Below are 21,641 nucleotides of genomic sequence, written 5' to 3'. Positions count from 1 at the left end.
GTTACTGATTTCTAACTCGGTTCCATTGTCAAAGAACATACTTTTATTTTATTTAAATTATTTTAAATGTATTGAAAATTGTTTTATGACCCAGCATATGGTATATATTGGTCAATAGTCTGTGAACTTGAAAAAATTTACATTCTACATTCATATGTATTATAAAGAAATAGGAAAAATGAAAAATAGTCTTTATATTAACCCAAATACTATTTCTAATGTGCTCCATTCATTTCTGAGGATCTGAATTTCCATCTGTTATCATTTCCCTGTCAGCCAAATAACCCATTTAGCATTTCTTATCGTGTGGGATTGTTGGTAGCTAATTCTTAGTTTTCTTTCACCTGAAAATATCTTTATCTCAATTTCATCCTTGAAGCATATTTTTTTGGTGAATATAAAATTCTGAGTTGACCTTTTTCTTTCAGCACTTCAGAGATGTTACACTCTCTTCTGGCCTCTGATTTGTAGTGAGTAGTCAGCTGTTAATTTTTGTTCCTCTGTATGTGGTGCGTTGTTTTTCTCTTGCTCCTTTCAAGATTTGCTCTTCATCTTTAGCTTTCAATAATTTGGCTGTGGCCCTAGCCAGTTTGCTCTGTGGTTAGAGCATTGGCCCTTGGACTGAAGGGTCCCAGTTTCAATTCCAGCTAAGGTGATGTACCTTGGTTGCAGAGGCAACCAATTGATGTCTCTCACATCGAGTTTCTTTCTCTCTCCCTTCCTTCCACTCGCTCTAAAAAGCTATGGAAAAAATATCCTCTGGTGAGGATTTTAAAAATAAATAAAAATTTAAAAAAATAATAATTTGACTGTGATGTTCCTAGATGTGGCCTTTCTTTTCTTTCTTTCTTTTTTTTGTAATCAAGGTGGGTTTGTGGAGTATCTTAAATCTGTAAATTTTCTTCTTTCATCAAATTTGGGAAATTTTTGCTATTTGTTTGAATCTTTTATTTATTAATTTTTTTTTTTAATCCCCATCTGAGGATATTTTTTCCATTGATCTTCAGAGAGAGTGGAAGGAAGAGAGAGAAACATCGATGTGAGAGAGCACATTGATTGGTTGCCTCCTGCATGTGGCCCTGGGGCTGGGGATTGAGCCTGAAACTGAGGTACATGCCCTTGGCTGAAATCGAACCCGGGACCCTTTAGTCTGTGGGCCGACACTCTAACCACTGAGCCGAACCTGCTAGGGCTCTTTGAATATTTTAAAATATTTTTTTCTGCTGTATTCCTTCTCTTTGCCTTCTAGGACTCCAATTACATATGTTAGACTGTTACTATCGAACTAGTCATGAGACTTTAAAAAAAAAATCTTTTTCCTCCTATTCTTCAGCTTGGGAATTTTCTGTTGGTCTGTCTTCTAGTTCATTGACTCAATTCTGTTATCTTCTCTTTTGCTGTTAAATCCATCTATTTAAAAATATTCAGTAGTCAGTGTGGCTCAGTTGGTTGAGCATGGTCCCATGCACAGAAAGGTCACAGGTTCACTCCCAATCAATGTTTCTCTCTCCCTAAAATCAATAAAAGCTTATTTAAAAATAAATAAATAAATGTTCAGTTACTATCATTTTTATTTCTGGGATTTCTGTTTTTCAAAAATCCTTTCTTTATATGCTGAGATCGCATATCTTTTTTATTGAGAACATATTTTCAGTGCTGCTTGAACGTCCTGTCTGTTAATTCTGATACCTGGATCATCTCAATATTGCTGTCAGTTTTTTTGTGTTTTTTTAAAAATATATCTTTATTGATTTCAGAGACAGGAAAGGAAAGGAAGAGAGAGAGGTAGAAACATCAATGATGAGAGAGTCATTGATTGGCTGCGTCCTGCAAGCCCCTGACTGGGGACCGAGCCCGCAACCTGGGCATGTGCCCTGACTGGGAATCGAACCCCGATCACCTGGATCCTAGGTCGACGCTCAACTGCTGAGCCACGCCTGGCTGGGCTTGCTGTCAGTTTTGAATGTGGCGACTCTGGTTTCTTTTGTCTCTAAAGAATGATAGTTCTTTTATCAGGCAATTAGTTGGATACATACTGCAAACCACACTTATCGGGTGGCAGCTCCAGTCTCAGTTTAGATCTTGTCTTTAGCTGAACTGCCTTGAGTCTTAATTGCACATTTGTCGTCCCGGGCTTGGGCAGAGATGTGGGCAGACAGAATTTGGGGGTTCCCCTTCTCTCTGGCTCTTTCTGAGATTCCCATCTTTCTGACAAGTGGCTGGTCAAACTTTTGCTTCCCTTCATTCTCCAGTGTCTTCAAGTAGCTGTTTGTTTTTGTTTTATGTCCAGATTTTACAGTTATTTGTAGAGGTCTCATTCCCGTAGGATCTTACTCAGCCATTATTAGAAGTCCTTAGATGTACTTTAAATATTTTATCTATTTCCTCCATATTTCCCTCTATTTCCTGAGCATATCAATTATACTTTAAACTCCTTGTCTGCCTTCTTCAATATTTGGATTGCCTGTTTCTTTTTTCTACTTTTATTCTGGTTTTAAATAATATAGTCCTGCCCGGCCGGGTTTGGCTCAGCAGTTGAGCATCGACCTAGGATCCAGGCGATCAGGGTTCGATTCCCGGTCAGGGCACATGCCCGGGTTGCGGGCCCAATCAATGACTCATCATTGGTGTTTCTCTCTCTCTCTCCCTCTCCTTTCCTCTCTCTGAAATCAATAAAGATATATTTTAAAAAATAATAATAATAATATAGTCCTATCTCTTGACTTCATAGTGATTTTTATTAGATCCAGATTGTATATAAAAAATCATAGTGTGTCTGGATGTTTTTCTTTCACTCTTTCCAGTGCTAGGTAGACAGAATGGGGCTGATTGCCTTAATCCACCCTGGGACTAGATGGTGTGAGGCTGTACTGTGATTTTGGTAAGTCTCGGTCAACCTATTCCCAATAAGGAGACCTCCTGAGCTTTCAGCTGAAAGCCCTGTGTGTTCACCAGTCCCCACCCCGGCAGGTCCTGAATTCTAGTCATCAGCACGATAAGCCTGCCAAAATTTTGTTCTGCTTTTCAGAGGTTTAGGGCTTAGCTTTTTATAGCCTCTGTCTCTAAATAGCTTCAGAATTTGGTAAACATCTTGAGGAGAAATCGCGTTATGTGTTTCAGGCTCCTCCGGTTCCCAACTCTGTCCCTCCAGCAGTATGAGCCTATTAAGCTCAGCTGACTTCCCTGTTTCCTGGCTGCAGCCTCTGTCCGGTGATGTGTGCCTCTTGCTCAAGCCCAGAATCAGCAAATGCCGCAGAGTAAGATCTGCGAATCATCAGCTCACCTTGCTGTGCTTCTCCCTACTTTAGAATTTTAGGCCTCCAGCAGTTCTCTGAGGCCTTTCAAAAATCTGCTTTTTCTACTTCCTGACTAGAGCACTGATCAACCAGAAGCAACTCCATCCCACTACAAGTCTCTAAGCACTTTTGAAGTGTTTACTTTCTTTCTCTGAACTTTGAAAGCTGACTGTCCCCAAGGAATCAATTTACATCTTATCTTAAAAACATATTCCTACTGCTAGTGAAAAAAAACCCAAACTATTCTATAGCATATTCCCCATGATCACAACAGTGTGTAAAATATATATACTTACAGTTGTCCCTCAGTATCTGCTGAGGATTGGTTCCAGGACCCCCCGCAGATACCAAATTCCAAGGATGCTCAAGTCCCTTACATAAAATGGCATAGTATTTGCACATAACCTACACACATGCTCTGGTATACTTTTTTTTTTAAAAAAATATATCTTTGTTGATTTCAGAGAGGGGAAAGGAGAGGGAGAGAGAGATAGAAACATCAGTGATGAGAGAGTCATTGATCAGCTGCAGCCCGCAACCCTGGCATGTGCCCTGACCGGGAATCGAACCCCGATCACCTGGATCCGAGGTCGATGCTCAACTGCCGAGCCGGGCTACATGCTCTGGTATACTTTATATCATTTCTAGATTACTTACAATACCTAATACAATGTAAGTGCTCTGTAAATAGTTGTTATACTGTATTGTTTAGGGGATACTGACAACAAAAAAAGTTCACATGTTAGGTACAGACAGCCGTGGTGGGCCTCACTACATAGTGCCCATGGGCAGCAATGTATCAGATTTCCCCCATGGATGCAGAACCCATGAATACAGAGAACTGACTGTATTTGAGGATTTGAAATAAATGAGTGGGGTAGGATTATGGCAATTTTTGGTAAAAATGTTTCTGAAATATTACATAGTCTATAAGATATATATAAATAAATGTAGATTGTTGAGGGGAGGGAAAAGAAACTCAGTGGCTGAGATATAGCAGTGGGAAAATTAACTGCATAAATCTTTTTACAACTGGAATTTGGTACAATGTGGATGTATTAACTATTAAGGAAAATAAACACACACGCACACCTCAGTGACTCATAGGGTGACAAAGTGCCATAAACGTAAGGAAACAGGCATTTGGTTGTACTTGATAGCTTCTAAACAGCAGAGAACAATCTAGCCCTGATTTGGAGGCAAAGAGAATTGCCTTTCAGGATATTAATGTGCAAAGGGGATTATAATACTCCTGCAAGAGCTTTTATGAAAAGATTGGGCGATTGTCTTTTTTTTTTTTTTTACAGATGGAGGGATAGTAGGTATAGATGGTGGCTTTGTTAGGACTTTTTAGATTGCTTGTTTCGATTATAGGAAATGGATCTTATTTTATTTCAACACTGTACCTTTTCTTTTAAAATATCTGTTAAAATCTTGACAGCACAGCAGATTGTTACCTATAGTCTCTTTTCCCAGAACTTTACTCTAGGCTTCTAAACTGGGGGTCAGCATACTATGGCCTGGGGCAAATCTAGCCTGTTTTTGTACCTGAACTGGAATTCGCTTGTTTTGTACCCTCAAGCTAAGAATAGAATGACCTTTTTGCATCATTGAAAAAAGAATTATTTTATGACACATGAAAATATGAAATTCAAATTTTAGTGTCCTAAAATAGTTTTATTGGAACACAGCTGTGTTCATTTGTTCATGTATCATCTATGGCGGCTTTCATGCTATGATGCTGAATAGTTACAACAGAGCATATGGTCCTCAAAATCTGAAATATTTACTATCTGGCCCTTCACAGAAAATGTCTGCCATCCCTTGTGCTAAAGTGTCTACGAATAACGAGTTTCATAGAGCAACTTTCTCGTGAGGTAGACTGACAATGAATGGCCCTTCCTGTATCCATTCCTTCTGCCAGGAAACTCTTTAGTGCTTCGCTTTCGCACTCTGACTCTGGGTACAGTCACATGGTCTGCTTCGACCAATAGGAGATTGAGACACAATACAAGCAGAGGCTTGACATGGAATTGCACACTGGGGCTGGCTGTCCTGTTCCTCCACCACCGTCATGTGAACAGACCCAGGCTAGTCATGGACGGGTCATGTGAACCTGAGTTGAACAGCCAGTCATTCTGGCTGAGGCCAGCCTAGGTTAGCCAAGAGCCAAGGGTCCCAAGATCATCACAGCTGCCTGGCTGACCCACAGCTGACCACAGACACATGAGCAAACCCTGCAGAAATTGCCCAAACCCAGCCAGGTCACCTGAACCCCAAGATTCAAGAGCCACATAACTGCTTATTGTTATATGCCACAGAAGTTTGGTGGTGGTTTGTCACACATTGTTCTGGCAATAGAAAACTGATACTATGGGCACATGAATTTAAAGTTTCTTTTGCTGAAACAGGTTAAGGAACATTATTCTTCTGAGGGCAGTTTAGGGCTCTGACAGTGTGACAGTCTGAATAAAGCACAGAAGTCTGGATCTCCAGGGGTAGGGATGGGACGTCAGATTACACCTTGAATTTCTGCAGAAATATCTTGTATGCATAATGGGACTCAATAAATTGTATTATCTGTATTTGCTCTGTGGCTCAATCTGCCCACTGGGTCAAGGCTAGGACTTGGCATGCCTTTTAACTACGAAGAGATCTAGACAGATGGACTCAACCATTTATGGAAAAAAATTCAATTTACTTCCTATTTATAAAATGTCAAAAAAAAAAGTACCTTCGGTATAAAATCTAAACATCCAAGGTGTTATCAGGAGTACAGAAACATCCCTCTTTGTATCATTTGGTCCTTAGTATGTGGTGCAAAGAGTACAGATGCTGGGAGCTCCTGCGCCAGGCTAGGTGGGAAGCTCCTTTTCCTGGGAGGAAGAGGTGGAAGAGGGCAGAACTGAGACAGGAGGCCAGGAACAGATGATGTATGTTCTAGAGTCTGTATTGGAGAACACTTTAATTTGCAAAAGGGAGGATCTTGCTTCTTGGCTGCTGAACACAACTGGCCTGGGCCTGTCCTGGGAAAGCCAAGCTGCTTCCTGGTGCAAAGGGCGAACTTCCCCCCTGCAGAGCTGCAAACATGGCTCCTGTCAGGAAGGAAAGGCATCCAACAGTATGACAAGTCACCTTCGGCCTTGTGTGAACTCCTTGCGCAGCCACACGGAGTCCTGGTAGAAACGAGGATCGCCCAAGCTCACAGCTGTCCTTTTGTAGAAGTAACAGTATAACACTGCCGCTGTGGATGATACACAGAAAAGCAGCCTCAGGGATGCTCCTAAGTATTGTTTCAGCTAAGAACAAAACCTAAGGAGGCTGAGGGGCCCTGCCTCAAGATTTCCCAGTGACTCCCAGCAAGGCAGAGTGTGTACTCTCCCCTGTTCTTGGTGTGACTGTTTCCCCCGTCCTATGCCAGCTGTGGTGGGCTGGCAAGCCAGAGCCATAGGTGGGACCACAGTGAGGACTGAGGTGGCTCTGGTCCTTACCTAGCCTCTGGAATACAAACAGCGTTTGAAGTCCATCAGTCCACACAAAGCGGTTGGAGTCTTTCCAGCGTAAGTTCTGAAGGAGACATGGTAGACAGGAAAGGTTAATGGGCAGGTGAGGCCCCAACATCTCCAGCTAGGTTAGCTACAGAGATGCCACTTGTTTTAAAATCAGGCTAATCTCACCTTTCTTTCCACAGCCCCAAGTTGTGTTTCTTAAAGGTCCCTCAAGCTCCCTTTTTTGCTGTAAAGCAAATATCCTTTTAACCCTGAGGGAGGAAGTTTGAACTAACATATTTATTACCTTTTTCTCCATAGCCCTGGCCAAGGAGAAATGATACACATTATCTCAGTTCCTCTGGGTCACTATCTTGCCTTGAAAATCTCGGGTTCAGCTCCTGTCAGGTAAAGGCTCAGTGCACTGAGGGATTAATCAGATTACTTGCTTTATAGTACAAAGCCAGGACCTAATTTGGCTCCAGGAACCACAGCAGGGTCAGTCTTCTTTAGGAAGCACCTGGAGACTTTGGCAATGCTCTGCTCCTATCCTGAGAGCTCTCCTCTCCATGAAATCACAAGGGCAACCTAATGGAAGGCACAGTCTGAGAAGGTAGCTTTAGTACAGAAATGACTAGACAACCCTGAGGTTTTAATTTGCTCCATCAAAATGAGTACTTGAGAAACATATGAGATACCCAAAGATGGAAGAATTTGTGAAAGCAGAAGAAATATGAACCCATGAAAACTGGATCTGCTCTGAGGCCTATCTCAGCATCAAAGAGGCATCTTGGAGGTTGGTTCTCCTAGTGTGATGGGTGGCAGCAGAGGGCATGAAGCACGAAAGGGCAAGCAGCACTCTTGCTTGGCTATTTCCCTGCGGACACCGAGGCCTATAAATACCCTGTATCAACACCCACCCAAGCAGCTACTGATGCAACAGGTTCAACTTCCTGTTTTAGCCTCGGCAGAACTGTTGGGGGCGAAGGTGACCTGAATGTTCCAGAAGTGTCCCTTGACTCTTGGATAAGGCTGTTCATTTCACCTTTTATCAAGGATTCTGTGCAATGTATAAGAATGATGCTGGGTTCCCAGAGAAAAGATATTCCTCACCCATTAAAGATTCAGAAGTTCACAGCTCCACTCTTACCATGACCCAGACATGAAGGGAGATGCTGAGGGCGAAGTACACAGCTGTCAGGATGATGGTTCCTTTGAACTTGTGGAAGAGGAGGTTGACCAGGCCGGCCTGGAAGACGAAGGTGTTGAAGAACATGAGGAAAATGATGATGGTGTTGAAGAGGACTGCAATATCCTGGATGCTGCAAACATGTAAAACAAAGTACAGCCAGATGGAGGCCTGTGGAGGACCCAAGAGCTGGTCCTAAGTCCTAAGGAGCACCATGAGGTCTGTGCTTTCCTGTGACATAGTCCTCTGACGCCCTCCCCCCCAAGAGGGAGCATGCACTTTGGGCCCCAAATTACATGAAGCTAAAACCACCCACTGGCCCCATCAGTTGCAGTCCACAAAGTTTTCCTGCTGACACTCAACAAACCTCCTAGGCACTTGCAAGAAGCTAGTTTCCTTCCTATGTCCAGAAAAAGGCAGCCCCATCTGTCACATAACCTGGTCCTATCAGATGTTCTTATTTAGCAAGACAGCAATGGACGGTCTCTGATCTTTGCATGGCTGGTGCCTTAGTGCCACTCAAGTCTCAGTTCAAATGTCCCCTCTTCAGAAAGACTTTTCTTTAGCCCTGCTACCTAAAGTAGCCCTTCCCTCCCAACCCCAGCTACTTTATATTCATTGCATGGCATTTATTACTACTTGAAATGATCTTTTAAATATATATATATATATTCATTCTCTCCACTAGAATGGGAACTCCACGAGAGCAGGAACTTGTCAGATCTACTACTGCAACTAGAACACTGTCTGGCAGGCTAATGAATACTTATTTAATGAAGGAAGACCATGTCTAAGACTGTGGTTTTCTGTCTGGAACTTGCCTCATGGAGTCTCTATATATTATTGTGAAAGAAAATGCCAACAGCTTCCATCTTATGAGATTTATATATATTATTAATACGATTATCCTTTTAAAAATATATTTTTTACTGATTTTTAGAGAGAGAGGAAGGGAGAGGGAGAGAGAGAAACATCGACTGGCTGCCTCCTCCATGCCCCCTTCCAGGGATTGAGCCTCAACTCAGGCATGTGCCCTAACCAGGAACTGAACTGGCAACCTTTCAGTGCATAGGACAACGCCCAACCAACCGAGCCACACCAGCCAGGGCAGTACCATTACCCTTTTAACCTGCCATTTTGAAGTCCCCTTCACTGGCAGTGTAAGACAATTATTTCTACTCACAGATGTAGAAAGTGATAGGGTCAGCAGCTGGACCCTCATTTTCGATGTGAACTGCTCCCTGTATCCCCCACCCTTGTCAGAAATATATAAAGACAGAACCTGTGACATGTCTGTGTACCCCAGGACAATGTGAAATTTTTTTTCCCTAATATTTTTCTATTAATAACTTTAAAATGCTACATCATGATTGTCAAAGCCTTCAAACCGCTTGGGTTTAGCTGTCCAGTCCCACCCACTGAACTCACATGAAGAGCACCAGCTGGATGACAGGAGCCATTCGGAGTAGCTCTGAGAAGGAATTGACAAAGAGGTCATAGGACAGCAGCAGGAACTGCAGGGAGAGCACCAGGCTATAGTTACTGGTCTGGAGCATCTTCCTTCTGTTCTCGTGGGCCCCCAAGGGCACATTCCTCAGTTCCCCAGAAAACAGCTCCTAATTCTCCTCAGCACTGAGGGAGAAGCATCTAGTTCTTCAGAATCAGAGCTGTTTCTTTTGCTCTTAAGACAAGAACCTGTTGAGGAAACAAACAAAAAGTGGGTAAAAATTCATTAACACAATAAACATTCACTGAATACCTATTATGTGCCAGGCACCATTCTAGGTACTTGGAATACATCAGTGAACAAAGCCAACAATAACAAGAACCCCCAACTAGTCACTCCTAGACACCCTCACCCTTAACCTTTCTCCATGCTAGAAAGCTAAACTCAGAGCTCTAACCACTTTTGAGTCCAAAGGAATCTAGGGGCACTACAATGAGTGAGTGACTGCAATAATACCAATTCTAATACTAATACTGACTGCAGCAGCCAACCTTTGCCTATCACAATGTGCTGGGGACTAGTCTAAGCATTAATATTATTTAAATCTTAACCTCATGACGTAGAAGATATACTCTTACTCTTCCCCCACTTTACAGATGGGACAATTGAGGTCCAGAGAGACGACATAATTCATCCAAGGCCACAGCGCTAGTAAGTGCCAGAGCTGGTACTCAGATTCAGGCAGTCTTGGTCCAGAGTGTGCATGCTCTTAACTACTGCACACCTTTGTCTCTCACATTACTGATAGGCTGATATGTAACCAGGTGGGGAAAATGTTGGCACAGGAGGAATGGGAAGTGGTGTAGGCAGAAAAAGCTGAGAGGAAACAGTGCTCTCCTGCAAAACTCTATGTGTAAGGTTATGGTAGCAACACAGTGGGCACCAGGTAAGGGAAACTGGGCCTTTACTTCCATATATTACAAGACCCAAGAGTTGCTCTGGGGGTGTCCTATGACCCCTCCATCTAGATTAAATATATAAACAAATTTCAAAATGCTTTGAGGTGTTAAGAGACTGAGATTAAATTAACATCTGTAAAATGTTTTACAATTTACAAACTTTTCATATTTATTACTTTAATGCTACACCCATCTTGAGCTGTAGCTGTTACTCGGCATATAATCCCCATTTTACACAGAGGCTCTGAGAGGCTAAGGAACCTCACCCACCCCACCTGGCGAAGTCCCACCTGGGTGGGTGTATGGACGTGGTTTCTCTGAGCCGAGTTTCCTCGCTCACCAAATGCCGATAGTTATCCCGTACTTACCTACGCCACGAGAAACTTGTCAACCAAGACAATTTCCTCTAACCCTCGCAACTCCTCTGCAAGGTGGGAAAGAACCATTCCCATCACAGGGCCAGAGTTCAGGTTATCCCTCCGGGCCTCAGGCGAGCAGAGCCAGGATAGGATACACAGTAGGTGTGACACCCGCGCCCGTGCTCGTAACCACTACTTCCCAGGCCACCAGAGGGCCGCTGAGCGGCTCCGTTACACAGAACCGCCCTCCGCCACCTCCTCGGCGAGGAGCGTCTCCGCGGGCTCAGCGCAGTGACTCGCCAGGTAACGAAGCGGCCTCCACAGCTCGTGCACCGCCGCCTGCCGCGTTCCCTTTGTCCCCAGGGCACTTCCCCTCCCCTTTCCAGATCCACTTTAAAAAAATGGGGCTGCCTTGGCAGGAAGCCAAAGCCAAAACAATAACCACAAAAACTCCGACGTCGGGACACTTTTATCTGCTAATTATCATGCACGCTCACCTCGAAGCCTCAACGTCCGTTGTCATGGGGACACCGTCCCGGCTTCCGGAAACCGATCTTAGGTCCCGGAAGTGGATGGAGGAGGAGGGGTCCGTCTGCACCGAGCTCCCCGCGTTCCAGCCCCCCCCCCCCCCGACCCGCTCTGTGGGAGGTTGGGCCGCCATGTTTGGGCCCCCGCTTTCCTGGGCCCGCCCCTTTTCGGGCCCCCGCAGCCGCCCACCGAGGCCTCCTGCCCGCTCAGCTTGCGGCCTGGCTGAGGGCCAGCCTCTGACGAGGGGCTCCGCGTGGCCCGAACATTTCCGCTTCCACAGGATGGGGGGTGAGGGACAGGGCAGGCCCGTATTGGCTTTGCTGGCCTCCAGGGCCCCTGGCTTGCGGAAAAAACGCCCGCGGAGGAAGTGAGGTTGGAATCAATGCTTAGCGCGGAAGGAGCCGGGACTCCGGACTTCATTTCCCAGGCTGCCGCACGCCCGACCGGAAGTGTTGCGAGCCTATAAAAGGGCGGAGCGGCCCCGCACGTTTATTCTAGGGCGGCGGTGGCAGGTGCATGCGGGTCTGTCAGGTGGCCTGTGACTCAATTCACCTAGGAACCTGGAGGACGGCGCCGGGCGGCAGAGGCGGGTCGCGGAGACCCCAAGCCCCGCTGCGTCCGTCCCACTGTGGTTCAGGGGTGAGAAAGAGCCCGGGTTGGGAGTTCTGGGATCTGGGTTCGAGTGCTGCCTCCGCGCTACTTCGCTTCGCACTGTCGCGCCCTCTCGCTCGGCCTGAGTTTCCTCGTTTAGGAAGTGGACACCGTTCTCCGTGCCCTTCCTTCCACCGGTGGTGGTTGTGGAGACACGGAATCTCTTAAGTCGCAGTCAGCAGGTGGAACCCCCGCCTTAATTGTCACCCAAGGTTAGCTGGAACCTCCTGGTCCCAGCAGAGGAGGCAGGGATCGGTCCCGGCGTTCCTGGAATAGTTCTCCAGGCACCTGAGTCGTCCAGGGGCAGGTCTGCAGTCACTCTGGCGCGGAGGAGGGCTCCGCTTACCTACCTCCCGACTGGAACTTAGGGCCCCTCACACCTGAGCGCCGACTTGACAGGAGCTGCCCTCGGAAGTGAGTTCTTGGCGCTGAGGAGGAGTGCACGGGGATTCCTGTATCGGCTCAGCTGCTCACCTTGGCCAAGTCACATTTCTTTGAGCCCAGTTTTTTTGGTTTGGTTTTGTTTTTTGAGAATACGTTTATTAAAGGTAGGGACAGTGAAACAAAGGAAGGGCTCAGGATAGAAGCAGCAGGAGAGCCTAGGCTGTGCTGCTTTGCTCGCCAGAAACTTTATAGGAAAGAAAGGAGCCATGTGGAGCTGCGTGGATGGCCTCACTGAGAACTAAGTCGCAGTGGCAGAAGTGGGCCAAGGTGGGGCTGCCTTTAGCTCACTGAAAAGTCAGAGAAAAGGGGGCCTTGGAGACAAGTTCAGGGGGTGAGCCGGGGACAAGCTGCCGCCGCCACTGCTCTTACCGTTGCAAGTCTTGTGGGGACACTTAGAGTTTAGAGAGCAAAAGTACATTCGAGAAAAGGAGGGGTGTGGGCATGCTCCAAGGAGAGCATACTGAGCCCAGTATTTTTGAGTTTAGGACTAGAGATTCTGGATTCCTAAAGCCCCTGCTATTCATCTGGGAACAAAGAACAACAAAATGACTTTGTTCTTTCATCTATTTGTAGTTCTAAGTTATAAAAGTAACATTGTAAGAGTTTGAAATAGAGCCTTTTTCTAAGTCTAAGGGCTGAATGGGAAATACAGACATATCTCCCTTTGTCGCACTAGCTTTGTTGTGCTTCACAGCTGTTGCTTTTTTTTTTTTTTTTTTAAACAAAGAAAGGCAAGACCCTCTACCAGCAAAAAGATTACAACTGGCTTTATTGCCATACTTGCTGTACTTTACTGCAGTGGTCTGGAACCAAACCCACACTATCTCTGAGGTATGCCTGTACTCATTTCCTACCCCAGGGCCTGATCTGTTTTCATGCAGCCTGGGAGAATCCTTTCTGCCAAGGTGACTGAGGAGAGTATTAGGTTGGAGAGTGGACTTCTTAAATCAGGGTCAACAGACTTCACCCACAGGCCAAATCTGGCTCTCCTGAATGATTTTTCAACCATTTTTAAATGATTGAACAGAAATGAAAAGGGTAATATTTTGTGACGTGAAAATGATATGAAACTAAAATTTCAGTGTCCGTAAATAAAGTTTCTTTGAAATACTGCTATATTCATTTGTGAAGGTATTAATCTGACTGCTCTTGCACTACATCAGCAGAGTCGATGACATAGTTGTGACAGAGACTGGATGGCCTGCAAAGACTAAAATATTTACCATCCTGGCCCTTCACAGAAGAGTTTTCGGACTTCTGTCTTAGAATAGGCCCCGTAAAGCTAGGGCAGAATGCAAGACCACACCATGGTGAGCACAACCTGCTCTCAGAGTAAATGAGAAGATATTCTTAGCATTTGGATTGCAATTTTCACAGCATTCTTCCTTTTTCTCTGCTTTGGCTTTCTATTTCAGGCAGAGGGAGGGCTCATCTGTGTACTTTGTACTGACAGCCTTCTGTCGGGAAAGTCCCCGTTGTCTGTTCCAAGTCCGTCCCAGTGATCCAGGACCTCTTCCAGGGGAGTGGATATGGTCTCTTTTGGATTATATTTTCTTTTTTCCTTTAACAAAGGAAAAAATGCTGAAAGTAGATATTGTTTGATGGATGGAGCCTATTAACCAAGAGGTCCTTCATGCTGATTGAACACTTCACTGGAATTGGGGCGGTAATTGAACATCTGGTGACCTAAAACTTCCTCTGCTCGTGCAGGAACTACGGGGACAGCTCTGAGCTCAGTAATTAAGTCACAAAGCTTCTAGGAAGCTGGTGGCATAATTTTCTCCTTCCAGCCTTACAAGACCTCAGATCTTCCTTTATCAGAGATTATTGCCAATTTGGATCACCACATGAGAGCTCAGTGTCTTGTTTCTGGTTAGGTGAGTACCTGGCATAGAGAGAGCTGGCCTGGCATAGAGTCAGGGCCACTGAGAGGCCTGGGCAGGTACAGGGGCCATGATCTTCAGGTTTTTGTTAGTAGGATGAAATGCGACAATACTAAGAAAAGTATGACACTTGACTTTCACAGTGTCCTTACATTTTCTCACTTGACCTTCTGACAACCTGTGGTCAAGGGAAAAACATGGGCCCTGAAGCCAAACAGATAAGGATTTGAAACTCCTCGCCCACTTACTGGATCTTAATGCCAGCTACCTAATCCTTCCGAGCCTTAGTTTTCTCATCCATAAAATGGGGATGAGAACTCCTCACAGGGTTGTTAAGAGGAGTCAATGGCATCATGTGCGTAAGGTTCCAGCGTGGTGTCTGCTCATAGCTGCCTTCCTTTGAATTATATTCTTACTGCCATGCCTTTCTTCCAGCTGAGAAGATAGCCCTACAAGTGGTAAGTGATCTGCTCAAGGTGCCTCTCTTCATAAGAATTAGAGCCCAGGCCACCACTCCATCAGCCTGCCACTAGGCCTAAAGGTAAGGAAGCAAGTGTTTACCTCCTTGGGAGTTCTTGGCTACTTTAGGGGCCTCCTCTCTGTTAGCTGCTTCAGATCCAGAAACCTCAGCTGCAGGAAGCCACAGTGTTGCTTTCTTGGTGTCAATCCATGGGATGGTGTAACTGCCTTGAGCCCTGGGCCCATGCCCCTGACACATTAGCCGAAAGCAGTGGCTGTCCTTGTTTTTGTGCACTTGCTTGATAACCCTCACACCCACTTGCCTGGCTTTTAAGAGCAGCTGCTTAGGGCCTCGCATTCTCCATGCCTGAAACCAGAGCTGGTTTCTGAGTTTATCAGGTACACGTGGAAATCTCAAAACACAGTAGGTCCCCGAATAACATCGTTTCCTTTAACATTGATGAGATGCTATAGGAACTTTCTTGTTTATAACATTTAGCCTGTGGTAAAACTGGTTTCATTGTATGTCATTTCACCACAGTTGCAAGAACTTATCCATGACACTAAGTGGGGGTGTACAGTAAATTCTTGCTTTCTAGACCATGACTTCTTGCTTCCTCTTTTCTCCTTTGGACTTTCCTAAGAGGAAGAGAAAGCAGAAGTCTCAGGCCTGGGACTAGTTGAGGGCCATCACCCATTTCAAGGTGTAGAGTGTGGGACTCTTACCAATCCCCCTGGGAGGACTGGCCCCACAGACTTCACCATCTGGGGAAGAACTTTTCTCAAGTGGGGGCCCAGAGTACTTCCCCCGGCTGGCCTAATAGGAGTATGTTTGCTCCTTGTTGATTATGATTTTGCCTCCTGATGTTAGAAGTGAGGGCCTGGGCAGTTGTGCGATCTAGCCTAGAGTTTGATTCCCATCTCTTTTCTGTGAGAAGGTAATTCTTTACCTTCTGGTCCTGTGAGGGGAGACTAATCCCAGGGCTCTGGGCCCAGAGCCTTGGCATCTGGCCACATCAGAGGAGACCTCTCAGGGCCAGCCCCAGGCCTGACTGGGTGTACTGTATGCTGACTGGGGTGGGGCCTCAGTCACCGGCCCTAACTAGAGATCAGGTCCACCCAACCGTCAAGGCCTCATGGGGTGGTGCCCTGGTAGGGGAACCAAAACAAAAACTGTCTACCCTTCAGACCAAGAGCAAGGTCTTTATCTGGTGTGTGGGGTGGACCTGAGCCAGCAGGGACATGTGATTGCTGCTGCTTCTAGGAGTGCCTGACCAGAATGGCTGTGGGAAGGTTTTACCTGTCTGTCCTGGCGCTGTCATCCTTGGGCTCGATGTGTATCCTCTTTACCATCTATTGGATGTGGAACTGGCACGGTGGCTTTGCCTGGGATGGCAGCATACACATGTTCAACTATCACCCGGTGCTCATGGTTGCTGGCATGGTGGTGGTCTACGGTGCTGGTGAGTATGAGGTCAGCATGGGAGATGCGCTATAGCCCAGGCCTGGATGGAGCAGTGCAGTCCCTCTCCAGGACAGGCCTTTGTCACTGTTGGGTTCAGGGCTATGGAGGTTGGGTGGGTTGGTCTGTCTTTGAGCCCAGGTGCCATTTGGAGGAAGTAGTAGTGAGAATAGGGGAATCTGAGAAGGGTAGCTTCACAGTTACACAGGGCAGGGGTGTCCAACTTTTTCTATAAAAGGCCAGGTAATAAATATTCGAGGCTTTGCAGGCCATATAATGTGTTGTGACTACGCAACTCTGCTATTGTGATAGTAGCCATAGACAACATGAAAACACATTAATGGCTGTGTTCCAATAAAGTTTTATTTACAGAAATAGGTGGTGGGCTTGATTTGGCCCGTGAGCTGTAGTTTGCCATCCCTGCTCTAGGGAACAGGTGGTTGAAGCCTCTGATGGCACAGTGGGTCCTTACATAAGGGATCTGCTTACTCCTGCCAGACCCATCTGCCCCATGCATTCAGACCTGGGCCTTGGACCCAGGAGAGCCTCCTTTCCCCCACTTGTAAAATGGGAATGACAGTGACATTGTTAATAGCAGCTTACCCTGTGTACTTGAGATACATCACTCCATTTCATTCTTACAAGAAGCTTGTGAGGTGGCTCTATTGTTATCCCCATTCTGCAGATGAGGAAACTGAGATTTAGAAAGAAGATGCCAAGTAGCTAAGAGGCAAAGCCAGGATTTGGACCTACGTTTTCTAACCTTATAGCCTGTGTTCTTGATAACTGAGCTCATTGTGAGAATTCAGTTAGATGAAATGAGTGACATTGCTTTTAACCTGCAAAACTGCATGCAAGCCAACTTTATTATGATAATGACGGAAGGGCAGGTCCAAGAAACTTGTTCCTCCCTTTTTATCACTCTCCCTCTCCCTTCATGGCTGGCTGGTGTCCCAGAAAGGATGCAAGGATAGAAGACACTGATGAGTAGATATCAGTGTCCTAGCATTTCCTTCTTCCCTCTTTGGGAGGCTGTGTGGGGCCATGTCAGGGTAATTCCCCTAATGTGTGGTGAGCACAAGCGGAGGAGGCCGAGCCCTGGGACTGCTCTCTCCTGCAGCATCACTGGTGTACCGCCTGCCCCAGTCATGGGTGGGGCCCAAGCTGCCCTGGAAAATCACCCACGCATCCCTGCATCTGATGACCTTCATCCTGACCGTGCTGGGGCTGGTGGCCGTATTTAGATATCACAACGATAACCATATTGCCAACCTCTACTCCCTGCACAGTTGGTTGGGCATCACCACCGTTGTCATCTTCGCCTGCCAGGTGGGTGCTCTCCACCCTCCTTTGGGTTCCTACTGTTGGGTGGCAGCCATGGGCTCTGGTTGGGGCTTCACTTGCATCAGCACCAAATATTCCCTCTGCTCATTGTCTGGAGATGGCCTTTGCAGGGCACACCCTGTAGAATGGGCAGTTTAAAGGCTGTGGGAGGTTTGTGGTTCCTGCAGTCCTCCTGTTCTTGCTCTTACCCATCACACTGCCCGTCTGTTGTTCCAGAGTGCTCTGAGCACTGGAGTTTTATGAGGCAGGACTGAAGGAAGCAGAGACAAACAAGGATGTCTCTGTTTGCAGGAGAGTGGGGTTGTAGCCCAGCAGTTCATGAAAGGTTCTTGTTTGTGTAAGAGAAACAGACAGGCCACATTGAGGAAGCTCTGTGGTGCTGGGGCAATTCCTGGTGGGAGGTTTGAGTTAGGAAAGAAGGTAGGAGGCTCACTGGTGGGGTGGGATGACTTGGGGCACCTTTGGTCACACACAGGTGGGTCAGGTGCTTCTCCCTGTGTCCACAGTGGTTCCTGGGCTTTGCCGTCTTCCTGCTGCCCTGGGCATCCATGTGGCTGCGCAGCCTCCTTAAACCTGTCCACGTCTTCTTTGGAGCCTCCATCCTCTCTCTGGCCATTGCATCTGTCATTTCCGGCATTAATGAGAAGCTTTTCTTCAGCTTGTGAGTGGGATGGAGTTCCAACTCTAAGGTGGCGGGGAAAGAATCAGGTCTCCAAAAAATGAGCCCTGTGATCGTAGGACCCTTCCAAGGGAGGGGGGCCTTGGGAGTTGGGAACATTCCTGATCTGGAAGGCAATGGTCTTTCTTTAGGTTGAGATTGGTAAATCGGTCAGGTATTTCTGTGGCATCAGATTGGCTTGGCACCTACTGTGTGTCAAACTATTTTAAGCACCTTAAATTTAATCTTCCAATTGCCCTACAACATCAATCCCTCATTGCGACTTACAAATGAGGGACCCAAGGCACAGAGTTCCCTCGCAGGGAAAAAGCATTCTGCAGGTATTTGTTGTGGCTGGGACTTAGAAAGTATGTCAGCATTCTGAGTCCCAGCTCCGGGAGGCGTTCTCACCCTCTGTTAGTGGCACTGGTTCTCCCACTGGGCAAAAACACGGGGAAAAGGCTCTCAAGGGCCCGTACTGTTTCGTTATCTTCAGGAAAAATGCCACCAAGCCGTACTCCAGCCTGCCTGGTGAGGCTGTCTTTGCCAACAGCACTGGGATGCTGGTGGTGGTCTTCTGGCTGCTGGTCCTCTATATCCTTCAGGCTTCATCTTGGAAACGCCCAGAAGTAGGGATTACGACCGAAGGACAGGTATGGGCTCCTGGTCTCCCATGCCATGTCGGGGTAGGGCTGGGTTTAGAGAAGGGTCACCAGGAAAGGCATGAGTCTTACCAGGAAGACTAGTCCAGTAACATGGTGGGAAACCAAGTAGCTAGAAGGTGGGGTTAGGTTAGCTGATGAGGGGCACTGGTGCCAGGCCAGCACATCCCAGCCATCATAGCAGATGCAGTTGCTCAGGCTCTGGGCTCCCAGGGGCCTGACCACGGGGAGAGGAGGGGGGTTACTCCCTCCCCAAATGCTTGTGGTTTCATGAGGGGAAGTGTGGCCTGATCTTCCCTACGGAAGGCCTTGAGCATGATGAGGGGTGTCGTAACTTTTACTTTCCCAGCTTTGGGGCTAGTCTGGTGGGATGGGAGCTTTTCTAGCAGGTGCATGGTGACAGATTGACTGCTTGGAGCAGGTTTTGCCTGTTCTTCGCCACTTAGGCATCTGAGGGATGGGGTGCGATGGGGTGTGTACCAGGCTGAGGGACTTTCGGCTTCCCTAAAAGATGTGGTGACTTGGGCGAGGACTGAAGGTTGGGGGTCTGTGCAAACAGCTCAGATCTGGTGTGACCCCTGCAAGTCAAGGGCCACTTTGACATTATGCCATTAACCCCTATGCATCTGCCTGTCTTTCCAGCCCCTGTTGCGTGAAAGGGAGTGAAGTGAGAAGGGCTCCGAGGAGCAGTCAGAGGTGTGGTCTGGACTCCCCTCAGAAGCTCTCATCTACCTGGGGCTCCCGTTGGTTTTTTTCAACAGACTTGCTTTGGGCTCTGGGCCCACACCTCTCCCCTGCCTCCGTGTTGGGCTTGCTCTCTCCACTGCTTGCTGCCCACCGCTTTCCTTGGTGGCTTTGGCTTCTGCACTCCTTCTTGGCATCAACTTCTGAGGTCCTCCATTTACACAGGCCCTTTTTGCCCTGGCAGCTTACACCGCTCCTGCTCTGTGGCTGAAGTCAAGCTGATTTCCCCTCTAGACACCTCAGGATGTGGTAGAAAATCCCAACAGCTCAGATGGGCCCTACTCAAGTGCAGTCTGTAATGTGGAAGTGAGGGAGGTGACATGCCCATCAGCTTTCCCTTTGAATGCGTGCATTTCATTTAGGCGCCCACCATGGGGTGGGCTTCCTCTGCTCTGTTACCTCCCTCTGGCCCAACCCAACGTGAGGTTTCTGCAGAGAAGCTGAGGCACAGACTGCTCTTCACTTGTTTTATCTCTCTGCCTTCTATGTCTGAGTCCATTGTGACTGTGTGTCTCCATCTCTTCTAGCTGCTGCTACAGCTGGGACCTGGGTCCCGGCCTTTCCTTGTGACTTACATGCCTGTCACTCTCAGGCAGCCCAACGAGCCCTGGTAACCTGCTGTCCCCAGCTGCCCCAACAGGTGTCAGTGGCAGGGGTGGCCTCAGACTACCTTTACTTTCCTTCACCAGATTAGGGCTTCCCTGTCTATCTCGGGCAGGTTCAACCTTGCTCTCTTGGCAAGGCCCTAGCCCAGCTAATTTGCACACTCCGGCCCACCATGACACGTGCCAAAGTTGTGGTGCTTTGTAGTCAGCAGAGCCTAGAAACCATGGCCACCTTCAAAGACGTTTTTTGCTGAGCATCAGAGTGCCTCACCTACCCCCCACAATGGCTGTTTGCACGGCCAAAGCCTGTCTTGTGCATCATGCCAGAGTTCCAGCTGCAGCTCTCTTCCTGTGGAGAAACGGGTGGGGAGAGAGGAGTCTGACTCCTCTCCTACGTGTTGGTGCTATGGCTTTTCCTGCCTCCTCCAAATGAGTCCTGGGTGCCAGGCGCCACACTGCTGTGCTTAGTTAGCAAGCAGCATGATGCCTAGGTTCTGAAGTGTGCTTACTCTCTGGCCAGTGGCAATGACTGGCCACTCCAACCCCACATGGCCAGATGCTGGCAGGAGGACTATGCCTGAACCTCTCTAGTGACTGAAGGCTCCAAAGCCATTGGGATGACTGTCAGACAGCTTGGTCACATGACCACCCCCCTTACCACATGGGTAGGCATTTCATGTGTTTATGAAGCCTGATTTTCATTAAATATGTTTTTAAGAATCAAAGCCTTTTCTGCTGAAATGAGATGGTGGTTAAATGAGCTCTGGGCAACGTGGGAAAGGCTTAGGACAGTTCTGACCCTGAGACCTTAAGAGGGACAAGACAGAAGGCACCAAAGATCCACGATTGTCTTCTTGGAGTCACATGCTACTCCTGATATATGTGGATGTCCCTAATAGGGAATGGCCTTTGAGCACTTCGTTATTTCACCAGGAAGGAAATGTTTCCTGTTGTATAATCTGGAAAACAAGGATAAGTGACTTGCCTGAGGTTACCCAACCAGGAAATGGCAGAGTTGGGATCTACATGCCAGGTGTCTGATGCCAGTCTCCTCCCCAGCTGCTGGGTGTGTGTGTCTGTGCACACTGATAACTGCGCCTGTGCTCGGGGACCCGTGGGGTGGCTGGTGGACAGGGGACCCCGGGCAGAGAAGCCCAGGAATTGAGGGAGCCTAAAGCCAAGTTGGGGCAAAGTGAGTGATGGGGGCCCCCCTGCCAGTGTGACCACCTGTGGATGCCCCCTGGTGGTGGAGCAGATGACCTGGAAGGACTTAGATGCAGACACCAGTGATAATGGTGATTCACAGTGAGTGAGGCCCTGGAGTGTGCTAGGGGCTTCACCATCAGTTCATCTGAATCCCTTTCCACACCCATCCCCATAAGATGGGTACCATTCTGATTTTCCAGATTCCAAGGGGCCAAATAATGGGCCTGAGTTTACGGAGCTGCTTCGAAGCAGAACGA

General features: G+C 47.3%; 2 protein-coding genes across 9 annotated transcripts; one reads left to right on the top strand and one right to left on the bottom strand.

The window, feature by feature from the left end:
- Window positions 1-5,973: 5,973 nt before the first annotated feature.
- TMEM138 (transmembrane protein 138) lies at window positions 5,974-11,624 on the bottom strand. Of its 4 annotated transcripts, none has more exons than XM_081152777.1 (5): window positions 11,236-11,624; window positions 9,402-9,668; window positions 7,935-8,106; window positions 6,788-6,863; window positions 5,974-6,540 (listed from the first exon to the last, which is right to left on the bottom strand). In XM_081152777.1, the coding sequence occupies exons 2-5, from the start codon at window positions 9,527-9,529 to the stop codon at window positions 6,428-6,430; spliced, it is 489 nt and encodes a 162-aa protein (XP_081008903.1). In that variant the 5' UTR covers window positions 9,530-9,668; window positions 11,236-11,624; the 3' UTR covers window positions 5,974-6,427. The 4 variants fall into 4 exon arrangements, with proteins under 4 accessions (XP_081008903.1, XP_081008904.1, XP_081008905.1 ...); XM_081152778.1 differs by having other exon boundaries at window positions 10,748-11,238; XM_081152779.1 differs by lacking the exon at window positions 6,788-6,863 and having other exon boundaries at window positions 11,236-11,441.
- Window positions 10,918-20,900, top strand: CYB561A3 (cytochrome b561 family member A3). 5 transcript variants are annotated; one of them, XM_081152775.1, is made up of 9 exons: window positions 11,758-11,905; window positions 14,072-14,238; window positions 14,680-14,785; window positions 15,968-16,166; window positions 17,286-17,494; window positions 18,016-18,170; window positions 18,664-18,820; window positions 19,472-19,525; window positions 20,101-20,900. In XM_081152775.1, the coding sequence occupies exons 4-8, from the start codon at window positions 15,983-15,985 to the stop codon at window positions 19,493-19,495; spliced, it is 729 nt and encodes a 242-aa protein (XP_081008901.1). In that variant the 5' UTR covers window positions 11,758-11,905; window positions 14,072-14,238; window positions 14,680-14,785; window positions 15,968-15,982; the 3' UTR covers window positions 19,496-19,525; window positions 20,101-20,900. The 5 variants fall into 5 exon arrangements, with proteins under 5 accessions (XP_081008900.1, XP_081008899.1, XP_081008901.1 ...); XM_081152776.1 differs by lacking the exon at window positions 14,072-14,238; XM_081152772.1 differs by having other exon boundaries at window positions 19,472-20,900.
- Window positions 20,901-21,641: the final 741 nt, after the last annotated feature.

Source organism: Miniopterus schreibersii, assembly GCF_964146895.1.
Source record: "Miniopterus schreibersii genome assembly, chromosome: 12".
NCBI lineage: Eukaryota > Metazoa > Chordata > Mammalia > Chiroptera > Miniopteridae > Miniopterus > Miniopterus schreibersii.
Note: the sequence above shows the minus strand (reverse complement) of the source record. Positions and strands in the feature narration are given on the sequence as shown.

Bases quoted from the DNA above. Each gene is read 5' to 3' on its own strand.
- TMEM138 (XM_081152777.1), bottom strand. From the start codon at position 9,529: ATGCTCCAGACCAGTAACTATAGCCTGGTGCTCTCCCTGCAGTTCCTG. The intron at 8,107-9,401 runs GTGAGTTCAGTG...ACATGTTTGCAG, and splicing joins ATCCAGCTGGTGCTCTTCAT to CATCCAGGATATTGCAGTCC. The intron at 6,864-7,934 runs GTAAGAGTGGAG...TGTCTCCTTCAG, and splicing joins CCCTTCATGTCTGGGTCATG to AACTTACGCTGGAAAGACTC.
- CYB561A3 (XM_081152774.1), top strand. From the start codon at position 15,983: ATGGCTGTGGGAAGGTTTTACCTGTCTGTCCTGGCGCTGTCATCCTTG. The intron at 18,171-18,663 runs GTGAGTGGGATG...CGTTATCTTCAG, and splicing joins GAGAAGCTTTTCTTCAGCTT to GAAAAATGCCACCAAGCCGT. The intron at 18,821-19,471 runs GTATGGGCTCCT...CTGTCTTTCCAG, and splicing joins GGATTACGACCGAAGGACAG to CCCCTGTTGCGTGAAAGGGA.